The sequence below is a fragment of the Lottia gigantea genome (assembly GCF_000327385.1).
Source record: "Lottia gigantea unplaced genomic scaffold LOTGIsca_4, whole genome shotgun sequence".
Classification (NCBI taxonomy): domain Eukaryota; kingdom Metazoa; phylum Mollusca; class Gastropoda; family Lottiidae; genus Lottia; species Lottia gigantea.
In genome coordinates, this window is record NW_008709379.1 from 3,287,089 (window position 1) to 3,300,237 (window position 13,149).

The 13,149-nt window shown below is 31.0% G+C and overlaps 2 protein-coding genes across 2 annotated transcripts; both read right to left on the reverse strand.

The window, feature by feature from the left end:
- Positions 1-290: 290 nt before the first annotated feature.
- LOTGIDRAFT_153751 (hypothetical protein) lies at positions 291-1,490 on the reverse strand (the record flags this gene model as incomplete). The annotated part of the gene is made up of 3 exons (XM_009059765.1): positions 291-639; positions 827-930; positions 1,428-1,490. 3 exons carry the CDS (start codon positions 1,488-1,490, stop codon positions 291-293), a joined length of 516 nt encoding a protein of 171 aa, XP_009058013.1.
- Positions 1,491-4,608: 3,118 nt separating this feature from the next.
- Positions 4,609-8,190, reverse strand: LOTGIDRAFT_54435 (hypothetical protein; the record flags this gene model as incomplete). Its single annotated transcript, XM_009059546.1, has 7 exons — positions 4,609-4,752; positions 5,942-6,043; positions 6,349-6,425; positions 6,653-6,858; positions 7,408-7,475; positions 7,758-7,845; positions 8,114-8,190. Coding segments are annotated over 7 exons (762 nt in total), but the record flags the coding sequence as incomplete, so codon positions are not given.
- Between the last annotated feature and the right edge of the window lie 4,959 nt (positions 8,191-13,149).

The window sequence follows — 13,149 nt, forward strand, 5'->3', positions numbered from 1 at the left end:
CCCTGGTTCTCACATATCAAATATTGAACCTTTCAAATGCTCTTTTCAATAAAAGCCTTATTGACTATAGAAATTCTGAGGAATAGGTGCTAATATTGACAGCCTCATATCAACAGTGTTTTTGATTGTTTTTCATAAATTATGCTGCGGTTGGCTCAATATTCAACATTACCAGATTATGGATTGAGATTAAAGTAACGCACAGAAAAGACACATGGCAAAGCATCTGCATCTGTATTTCAATAAGATTGGTATAAACATTGTTTGATATCAGTTGACATCACAATAGCCTAGACTACTGATGGAGGAACACTCAATACCATGTCTTGAGATACATGAGAAAAACGTCCTAAATTTTCCAGAATCTCGCTATCTGATTTCAGATCCTCTGTTTTTGATGATGTTTTATTATTATGCTGATCAATTGTATTTTTACATTTTGAATCCAGAGCAAAGTTCCACTTATTATTTTCACTGGTACTTGAATTAGTATAACCATCTATTTCACCATTTTCATCTTCCAGAACTTCTTCCAGATCTTCTGCTTGGTGAATGGTCGGCTGCTTGTCAGTGTGTTGATCATCACTCATGCCTGATTCATCCATTTCCTGTTTTACTGATTTAAACATTTGCTCTTCCCTGAAATGAAAAATATGTAAATATATTCTTTAAAACAGAATGTATTTTCTTGGTTTTTAATCTTACGCTGGACAAATGTTAAAAAAAAAAAATGTTTGTTTGAAAAAGAAGAAAAATTCCATGTTTTTCATGATAAAAAATCTACACAAGGCAGAAGAGAGAAGAGAACACTTGTGTATTTTATTACCTGTATAGCTCATCTTGCTCACTAATCTTCATAGACAGATCTTCAGCACTATCTTGGGTACCAGAATTACTCATTAATGAGAAGCTTGATTCACCAATAGCTGCCTGTATAAATAAAGAATTAACAATTCAAATTAACAATGTTGTTCAAAAAGATAACAAATTTCATAACAACATTGGTTCATTTTGCCCTAGGTTTCTTGCTTTACTTTTATCCCGTAACCAATAGTTCTTGTGCTCACCAACTGAATGAGCTCAATTCCAACTACTTAGTTCATTTGTTTTACAAGCTGATAAGAGTTCAATTCAAACAATCTGTAGGTATTCAAATTAACATAACATTATAATCTGCAATATTCGTAATAGCTGAATGTAAGAATGTTCATTAAACCCTGGAAGTGATGACAATTTAAACTTTCAACATTGCACACTTTTGTTAAATTGTTGGGTATATTTCGATATTCTATTGTTCTTTAACAGTTATATTGATAGCTAGAGTTCTCAATTAACATTTCTGATAAATAACTATATCCCTTTCAATTCAACAAGTGCTAAGATAGCCATTCCCCTGGAATGCTATCAAGTGTTACTATATAACTTACCTGTAAAGAGGTATTTAAGCTTTCGTTAAATGAGGAATGATCCGAATACGTTGGACTCTTCATTGCTCTGTAAAATTAAAATATAAGTGAAAATTTCAGTCTGTTGCTGTTTCTTATTTCAATTTCAATGTAAATTTATATAATGAAAAATGTGTAAGATTTGCATTCTACAATACTTTTACAGCTTCATCACAGACTGTGTGATACATTTTAATTGTTTAAAAGCCACAGTAACTATTTGGTTATATATTTTAAGATATACAGACAATTTGCTCCAGTTTATTGTTAACATTATAATTCATCTTAAATAATAAATTATATTCAAAAGAATCGCATAAAATATACTTTTGATTTAAGAAAGGCATTTAAATAATATTTCAAAGTCAGTTATACAACTTTTTGAAATTGAATTCCTTTGAGATCTCACCAATACACAGATTTTGCACTTAACATTCAACATTGTAGAAATCAGATAAGCTGTGTTTTATGAATTGTGGCAAGGACAGAAATATCTTTTCTAATTTGTTAAAGAGGCTGGATGTTACATGCTCTATATGAAATTAAAGATTATTTAAGTGATGTTGTACGTGTTTTATCAAGCCAATGTTGCAAATAAAGGAAGAATGTGTTTTCAGATTTGTGTGGTGCTTGAATATTAAGTCACAAAGCTTTAGGACTTTTCAAAGATATCAATCATTTTGGGGCTTTTTGGTGACTTAGGATTTGTAACTTCACCTACCAGGATATATTTGACAAAAACCCTTTAAATTTTATTGAGAGTCAAATCTTTACATGGTTTATTTATGAGCGAACATTAGAAGAAGGAGTCACTTTTCTTTTATATCTAGAAAAACATATACTATGTTTCTTGTTTGCACAGAATAATTGTTGATGATTGAGTGTTGAGCATCACATGTATTTCATTTGAATTGACAGGTGAACCATCAGCCTTTCCACATGACAATTGTACAAGCATAATGGAGATTATGGTTGCCAGATCTGAGACTTTAAAGTTTATTTTGAATTTCCAAGAGAGTAGTTACTAATTGTTACTAAAGATCAAGATTCTGATGTCATGACACATGAAATGTTAGTGGTATATATTTTGCAGCATTATAGAATATGGATACCTCGGCTGTGTCTAAGCTGCGACTGATATAAAGGGTTCACAATTATAACAATCACTTGGCATGTGATAGCATGCAGAACAACACCTAAAAAGCTCAGCATGGATTGATAGACAACAAATTGGCAAACTGACATCTCAAGAGAAAGCAGTGACGAAAGTTGTTAAGATATTTTCCACCTTCTGAAATAATTTCAAGCTTCTCCATTTATGGATGTTTGCAAAGAAAAACACTTCAGACAAACAAATATGAATATGAATTATTTTTTTTTGGGTCTTCAAGATAGAAAGCAGCTAATTGATAGACAGAAAGGAAGAGATGTTCAGAACATATAAGAATTTTAATACAGGTTTATTGATTCAACACATATTTCAGAATATATATTATAGAAAGACAAATGTTCTTTGTTACAGTCAAATCTTGAAGATAACTTTCATGTGAATCGGAATATCAGCTTCCAAATGCTATTGATAGTTTAAAAATAACCTCATTATTCCAAATCATAAGCAAGAAGATAATAATAAGCAATTCAGACTTGAATACTGCTTTTGCATATTGTTATAGTGATCCAAGATGCCTTAAGGTTCATGTTCTTTAAATAAAACCAAATCAACAGCACTGTGTTGATGTGCATTGATAAGTTTTTTGGGAACTATTCTAACATAAACTATTTCACTACAAATTTAGTAAGATGGTGCTTACTGTGACAAGCAGTCAGACTCGTGATATTTCCGTGGACGTCCTCGAGTTAAATGCCTCCTTCTTATGAATTCATAATCATCCACCAACCAAAATGAGCCAAAATCGTCTTCATAACGAACAAAACATTTGTGCAGTGATAAGTTGGTGCGTATAGCATTCTGGACAGCAAAGAGAATTGAATGGAAATGTAAAGATATGTGTTTCAATACAATACGGTTCAATATCTATAAAGCTTGATTACTGGCAAGGTTTGTGGCAAGTAATAGAAAGCTTTTAACCCTTTCTTACCCATTTTATCTTATTCACAAAGGGTGAATACAGTTTTTTTATTTTTAACATTAGATTTTCTTTCAAATTGTTCAAATATCATGCAAACTAACAAACAAAACAACATGGTACATCAACTGGCTCAAGAAACAAAAAATTCCTAACAAGCATCTACAGAACTAACATGATGTATTAATGATCAGTTCATACAAACATTAATTGACATACTGATGAATTCACTTTTAGCCAAGATGCATCAATAGACAAGAAACAGACTTGAGGTATAACGACTGTGGTAATGTTTTTTTAATATTTAAGTTCTTTTGATTACAGTCATAAAAGACCTTTACATGGTCCCTATAAATTAACCAGAGTTTGTGTTTTTGGTTGGAATTGAACCCTTATTTAAACAAATATAAAAGCTTGACTTTTTATATCTTAAAATGTATGTGGTTGCAGGTTGTCTTTTCCAGTCAAAATTTTCTGCTACAAAATTTTTCCAAAACAAGCCTCGATAGCTGTGACAAATCTTAAGAATTGAATTGAACACGTCAGTGCACACAACTATTTAATCACACGACAGAAGATTTCATTACAACTTGGTTGACATAAACCATAGTTTCTTTCAGATTCACAAACTAATTTTGGCATATCTAAACTATAAGTTAGGATCAATAACTAAATAACATGCCAAAATAAAAGTGGAAGCAAAGATAGGATATTAAAGGCAAAGAAAACTTTATATGAAAGTTGTTTGTAAATATTGTGCAGCATACAGATTTTTAGAAAATGATTGGTGTAGGAAGTTTCTATCTTTGTAACTGTTTGATAACCATTCTATTGTGTAGATTGTATGATTTGTAGTATCAGTGTTAAAGATTCAAGGTTCCAAAATGCTGTGGCTATGTAGAAATTAAATTATCATTTATTGGCTGGATTGGTGAGTATCTCTTATAAATTTCAATTAAATTTAAAATAAATGTAGTTACCCGATGTCATAGCATAATCATTTTGATTTTGGTTGTTTCCCTTTTTTCAGAAATAAAACAAAATGGCATCTTTGAAGTATGTCTAGTTTTAACATTGTTTGAAAGTATAACAACATACCCGCTCAATTTCTGAGGCCTTCGTCTGTAAAATTCGATTTCATCAACTGTCCAAACAGCTCCTTTCACGTTCTCAACTCGCATAAAACATTTGTGGAGACTAAGGTTGTGCCGAACAGCATTCTACACAAACAAAATAAAAATAATCTTTTATACTACATATACATAATCTACAAATTAAAATATAAGTACTAAGATAGGTTGACTAAACTAAGATACTGTCTATTCTGTATTACATGTACTAGCCAAATTAAATCATACATTGTTCTAACCAAATGATAAGTAAGGGTTCTAGTGGTCAACTAACACATGTATGCATGATACAAACTACATTATTAACATCACCTCCTATCTATAATTACTTCTATATAATTCATTATTGGTGAATCCTTTAGTTTCTTTAAAGTGAGTCAAACATAGATACGCCCACATGACAGATAACTCTAAATAGCAGCCAGTAGAGTGACCACAGCACTGTCAAGTTATGGTGCAATGGGTGCAAAATTTCATATAAGCAAGATATAAACATTCAATCATTGCCAAAATCAATTTTATACTTATACAAACATAGCAAGTTTATTGAAAACTATTTGATTTTGTAACTAAACCGGGTACAAAATTTTCAATATTAAGATACAGGGGGATCACTCTGTTTTAATAATCGATTCCACTCCCATTGCCAGTATCAAAATTTGCACCCAAAAACATATATTGACACATTTTTATTAAATCTTAGGCTTAGTACACACTTTTGACTGACAGATGGTTGGAATGTGCTAAATGAGGAATATGCCCATACAGCAGACGATATACAATATTTGTGTGATTACAAATAAAAGAAATATAATATGCCTGCATGGCTGCTAGCTCTAAAGTTATATAGATACTGATCATAATTATACTTCTATCGGAAATAGATGTTCTACACTATACATTTCAAAATTAGCTTTTCTAAATTCTGTACAAAATAACTAGTATTTGCACCAATATGAGCGATATTTTGGTCACAATAAACAGTAAGAACTAAGCATAATTGAAGATGTCACATACATAATTAAGCATATACTTCACATTTCTTTATTATCAATATTCATATGCATACAAGTTTCATCTATATATATGACATATATATGTCCCATATTAGTCTGATCCTGCCCAGTAACTGGGTGTAAATTGTTCCTGACAATAGCTAAGATACATGATTGAAAACCTTTAAAACAAATATATACATAATTATACACAGTTTCATCCAAACCAGATAAAAACTGTAGTTTCTATAATATCATAAAATAATATTAAACAGTATAAGTACCTTCCATGTAGCTTCGTTCCGTCTAAAATAAGAGAATGTATTTTGAAACCACTGATAAATTTCATTTAATGTTAACTGTCTGTGTGGTGATTCAATAATAGACTGAAATAAGAAGAAAAGTTATTGCCCTTTTTTCAAAAAAAATTAACAACGCTAAAATTTCTACAAAAAACTACGAATATAGTTTGATTAATTTCAGGTTTTTCCAACAAATCTCCTTATTGAAGGTCTTGCTCAGTCCTGTTCACAGGTCTATCTCCTTATGCTTGCATATCTGTTTTCTATTTTAGCTTTTCTTGTAGTTTTTATATAATGTTGCCATGGCAAATTTTTCACTTTTCTGTTAAATTGGATTTTTTGTATTTCATTATATTCCATTTATCATAGTTTACAAAAACCAAACCAACCTGTCTTATTAAAGATGCATAAGTAAATGGGGGTCTAACATCTGTATGTTTATAAAAATCTCTATTTCTTTGGATTTCTGGAAAGAAAATATATTTGAAATTATCAAATCGGAAGCTGACATACAAAGTAAGTACACGTGTCATAATTGAAATGGACATCATTCTCAGTAGATTAAGAATAGCAACTAGTAACTGTGATAAATACCTTGCACAAAAAAAGAAAGGCACATATACTTTTATAACTTTAATGGACCTATAAGGTAAGAAAAATTGAAAAAAATAATAAAATTACCATTAGAAATACCTGCTGATATAGGAAGATTGCATTTGTCTGAAACTCGTCTTCTCATTGGTCCTGATGAACTCGTTGTTACATTTAATGATGAATTAGATGGAGAATGAGCTAGTTGAACTGAAGATGTTGCTGGTATAGTTAATGTCATGGAAGGTGATGGTAATGGTAAAGATGTTATAGACACTGGTAGAGCTGTAGGTAGAGCTGATGGTAAGCTGGATAGAGCTTCATCTTGAGACAATGTTGGTGGATTCTGATAAATAATGAAAGCATTATCAAACAAAAAGTTATATTGATATCCTTATATAAAAAGTCTTATTACCCCTACAATATATTTAAACAACACAGCCTGAAGAGAGACATTTCGCATGGACAATCTATTCTTTTTTTTATTTCAAACAATTGAAGGATCTTCTATATATGTACACAGAGGGCCTTTGTTTATTGTCCTGTCCAATCTGCTGACACGGTTCTATGATTGTCAGCTCCTTTGACCTGCAACACTGACAGGTGGAAACCTGGTTGAAAAAAAACACAGATAGTAGACCCCTAGAGTAGCGAACATGCATCAAACTTACACAGCTGCCTTGGTAATGATGTCAAAGGGATTGTCAGAGCAAAGTAAATCTTAAGTTATAAAATCCTAACTTACTTGATAACAAAGTAATTTTGAATTAGATTCTAGAGAAGATACATCATTATGAACTGGAGTTGAAGTTGATGTTGTGGGTATAAATTTGTGTAATGTAGAGGGGGAGAGAGACATTGGTTGATTCATATGTACGTGTAAATGTTGCATCATTCCTTGTAATAATTCTTTTTCTCTTGATAACTGAAATTAGAATATACTATATGATTAGATACTGTGGATGTAATTTTCAACAACAATAAGCCTGTTTATCTCAAATTTTCAAATGAAGCAGTGTCACCTACTGTCCCACTCAAGGTAACCAAGCAATGGTCCAACTCACAGAGCCAGTGAGCTCTCAGTGAAGACCCATTCTTAAATTAACACCTAACTTCATTCCTACATTTGAGAGCATGGGTTAATGACAATATAAGATCCAAGTTTCAATTCAGAATTTTTATTAATGGAATGATACTGTTACCCTACCTGCATTTCCAGCTGACTAACAACTTGTGACTGGACTCTGGCTTGAGCTGTACTTTTATCATCTAATATATGTTCATGATTAATATGCCTGAAATAAACCAGAATTATGATTCTCAGATTCAAGTTGGGAACTACATGTACATAAAATATTAATGAAGCATGAGAATTGACATTAATTCATAAAGGTCTATTTTGTATGGTGTCAGTATAAATGTATGTGTTAAGAGCAGCAGTTTACTAGTTGCTTTCATTTTGACTACCTTATAATTTGTTGTTGTACATGTAGGTTAATTAGTTCATATCAAATGGACAGAAGGACATACATATATACAAAAGCCAATACAAAAATTTCTTACTTGATAAATGCTTTAAAATCTTCACAATGTGTATCACATCCAGGCCATTTACAGAAATTATGTCGATATAAAGGATTCTTCTCAGACCAATTAGTGGATGAAGCACCATCTTGGTCTGAAGGTTTGGTTTTATTGGGTGAATCATTATGCAGTATACTTACAGGAGGTCGACTTATAGAACCACCTGAAATCATACAGTAGGGAAGGATCACTCAACATGAGCAAAATTTACATAAGTTCATTAACTGCCAAAAACATGACATGAGACATGAAATGAGTGCAATAACCATGCTAGATTATTCAAGATAGAAAAAAAATATCTATAGAAGTGCTGTCTGTAATTGGACCACATCTACCAATATGCAAATACCATCTCTAACACACTTCATTGTAACACTAGGAGTCCCATTTCAAATTACATGTATCATTATGATCTGGAAGCATGTGATACAGCCTGTCATTGTAAGATAGAGAGTTTGTATTTCATCAAGTGACAGGAAGGAGCAATCTGGAACAAATATGTGAAAACACTAACCTGATAATATATTATGATCAGTAGGTAAGTTACCATTAGTTAAAAAATGGCCATTTTGTAAATTTGATTGTGACAATGTCGTAGAACTAGGTGATGATATATCTATATTGTTTTTCTTCACCATTTTCTCCTCTATTCCTGATTGTTCTGACACTTCTTTCCACAACTGTTGAATTTCATCTGGTGACATCATTCCTGCAATAGTTAGGTATCATTTACTACCAAATTCTAATATTTTATATTCATATCTTTGTTTGTTGATCAGGATGTCAAATCACACCCAAAATAAGTTTGGCTTCATTGCCATCATAATTCTAACAACTAGTTATCCATAACTAGTAGTAACTTATGGAGGTTTCGGTTACTACGTCATTAGTATGGAAAATGTAAGTGTTCTTGTCATGAACACATCAATGATGTGTACATTTTTTGTACATGATATTTTCATTGAATAATTTTTCATCTTACTTTAGTAGAATACCAGGTACATATATTGTTTTTATATTGAAATTTGTAAAATTTTCTTTTGCAGACCTGATAAGACTACCATAAGTTCAGTTCTTGTATTATTATATCATTATTTATATCTTAACTTCTTTTACTTTTATTTCTATAGCTGCAAGAACTACTTGGCCAATCAACCATTTAGCAGGTTCCAGCAAAAGCTAAAATTGGTGCCTACATGGCAATGCTGCTGCCTATTTCTATTTGGGAAATACCATACCAATAGATAAATTAATCTAAATTTCAGTAATAATTTTTTTTACAAAGTTTCTATCAAGAATTAGGCTTATAAATCTTATGGAATGGATAAACCTTGTCTTTATCCACTTCACTCAAGATAATCAACTACCCTACTAAGATAGGTAGAGCCTAAACTGGTTGTTTTTGAACCTGTGAGTAGGACTGATTTAATGTTTTTGTAAACCATTCCTAAAATTAATAATATTATTTCTTAATAATTATGCTACCAATGAATAAAATATGATGAGCTATATCCAGAAGTAGGCTATTTACAATACATTTGTCTCATCTTAATAAAGATATTGATAATATACTGCTACCTCGGTAAGGAATTATGGGTAAGTGAATAAATGGCGTTAATTGAAACATTTTGTATCAATGGCAGTAGTATGTGGTGTTTATACAAAACTTAACAATTTTGGTCACAATTAGAAGTATGTATCCTTCTTTCTATTCATCACTTCAAGTCACAATTGACCAAAATTGTATTTCAAAATATCTTAAAACAGAAAAAAACTATTTCTCGAAACAAAATTACTGTTTATTAAACCATGTGTCAATTCAATTGTTTATTCTGTATATCACAACCCCAATGCGTGTTTTAAAAATTCTTTGTTCATAACAACACTAAGAGTCACAATTATCACTATACTATTGAGTCACAAAATAGACTAATGATGCCTGAAGTAATTTTTTTTCCTTTCTCTTCATCACTATCATAAATTTGATTGGTCTCTTTCAGTACATCACTGAGTCACAATTTAAGCAAAGTCCCAAAGAATACAAATGTCTCCTTTCTGGTGATCACCATATTAGTCAAAATTGAAACTCGAAAAAGTTGTGCATAAATTGAATTTGTTTTTTTCTCTACAACATTATAGTCACAATTATAACAAAGTCACAAAGCAAAAGAATATCTCAACAAATTGTAAGATTCTGTTTATCAATACAATCATCAGAAACAATAATAACAGAACATATTAAGAATTCACATCATAAACAGAATTATTGAACCACAATGTTCCATCCATGTAATACAGCTATCAACTAGCATATGGATATTACTTGAAAATAAAATAAACAACACAAAGTTCTATATTCTGGTATTATTGATAAACTAGTCCTGGGCATATATAGTCAATTATCACTTATAATAAACAGTTTATGAAGATATAGCACATCATCATTTTATTAAAATATTATTCAAATTCTCGCTATTGTATACTCTAATGTACATGAATGTACGCCATTAAAATATATATTAGTTTACCACGAATCATGACAAACAAATCAAATGTTTACTCATGGTCAGTGAATCAAACTGTGAAACCCAGTTTTAAATCTAGAACTTGGTTCATGACAACTACAAAATAATAAACAAAATGGCTTCTCCACCAGCTGCATTCATGTAAACAAATCTAAAGCTGACATTTGTATAAACAAGCCAATTATAAGTTAAATTCTATAAAGCCTCTATATTGTGATGAACAAGAAAGGTTCAGAACAGTACAAGGAGAAATTCTATAAAATATATTGAACACTTCTATTTCTTTCCGACTTTTCTGAGTAGTAAATCATAAGTCTTATTAAAAGGGATAGCATTTCTTGCATAAACAAAACAATGCCCATATAATATTTTCAAAACAAGTTTGCATTGATATCCTTATTAGTCTGATGAAAATGTTTAGTGTTTTTCAGCAGTTTAGTTTGGTGTTTTCCAGCAGTGTAGTTTGGTGTTTTCCAGCAGTTTAGTTTGGTGATTTTCATCAGTTAGTTTGGTGTTTTTCAGCAGTTTAGTTTGGTGTTTTTCAGCAGTTTAGTTTGGTGTTTTCCAGCAGTTTAGTTTGGTGATTTTCAGCAGTTTAGTTTGGTGATTTTCAGCAGTTTAGTTTGGTGATTTTCATCAGTTAGTTTGGTGTTTTCCAGCAGTTTAGTTTGGTGATTTTCAGCAGTTTAGTTTGGTGATTTTCAGCAGTTTAGTTTGGTGATTTTCAGCAGTTGAATTGACTTGCCATCAATAATCCGATGAAATAAGTTGTTTCTTGTTCTGGGTTATATTATATTCAACAAATCAATTGTTTCCATATATTGACATTTTTGGGCTATTGTCCATTTAGGCATGTTCCACAACCTCAGTTTATTGTCCAGACCAAAACATCTGGGAGGATCTGATCAATTGCTCGATTAAGTTGAACTGAAAAATTGCATTAACAGCAACTTGCCGTCAGTTGCTCATGATCTACTCTGTGTGAACAATTAAATCTAACTGTCGACCTGTGAAGTAAAAATTTACAATCATCCAGTTGCTTGTAGTCTGTCAATTGTTGCTACAAGATGCTTTCAAATGACACTTCTGGTCCAGCTTCCAAAAAATGATGGTACCATTGTAAATTTTAAAAGTAAAATGTTAAATAAAACTAAGATTGTAATACTTTTTGAAACTGATGTCTGGGTCTGAAATAATTTGTCATAATCGAAGTCTTAAAGTTCCCGAGTTCAAGACACCAAAAATATGATTACTCTGGTAGAATGTACAAGCTTGTTCATCCAAGGGATACCTACTAACACTATATGACTGGGTTTATCAACATTACTTCTATTTCCAGAGTCTGTACATACATGTTATGAATATTATCAAACAGAAAATATATATCAAGTTTTATTAATTTTTATTAATAACTGGCGATATTGTTATGTTTACAGTATTATGAGATTGTTATATTAAGTTTAACCAATTAAAATAGAATCAATGAGAGAATCCAGAAAACAAAGAAAACACCCAAGTTTGAATCCTGATGACAGTCTCTATCAAAATAAAACAGTTGTCATTCCCCCATAACCAATGCAGTCCAAATTTCATAATAGTTTTTACAAGATGACTATGAGGTTATTTTTTTATGTTTAAACTTTTCTCTTCTTTGTCATTAATTTGTTATTCAAACAAACATTCAAGCCATTCAATGTAAAGCATATCCAATTTCTTTATCGTCTATAAAGTAAAAAATAAATAAAAAGTTGGACTTATCATAATGTTAAACCTGTGTTTACATTCTACAGTAACCATGGAAACAATCTAATGTAAACATACTTTGTTTATTTGGAATCTGAATAAATTATATAAATGGATAAAAAGACTGTAAGAAAAATAGGGTGTATATTGAACATTATGATGTGGAGGTCAACTGGTTCACTTTATAAATTTATCAATAACATTTTTACTTCAGTATTTATTAATGCAGTGGGAAGAGAAAGGATCAATTTGTGATGGGAATTAGAAACGACGGATAGAACAATAACATTGACCTGTCTTTCTCTCAGAAATCTTGGACTTGACACAGACTCAACATTGACTTGATATCTAAGAAATAAAATGTCTTCACCGATGCAATTCATTTGAAATTATATATAACATAATTTGTTCTTTTGATAACATTTTTTCACTTTGATTTCAACGTGTCAACTTCGAAATGACTATCTTCAATCTAGACAATTATATTTTCAAGAAATGAAGTTTTCTCATGAAGCATAATCTATACTAGGATCATAAGGAGGTTTCCTAAACTTTGTATGTGTATTGGCTCAAATTGTAAAGGGGCAAAGTGATGTGATCAATGTCTCAAAAACTATTCACATCAATTTGCACAATTTCAATTTTAGTCAGTCATCTGTGGTTCTTGCAATTTAACAAAAAAATAAGCATTTTGTGACCTGACTGTCGCAAAAGCTGCTAATAAAATCTAATGATAGTGGACCACAG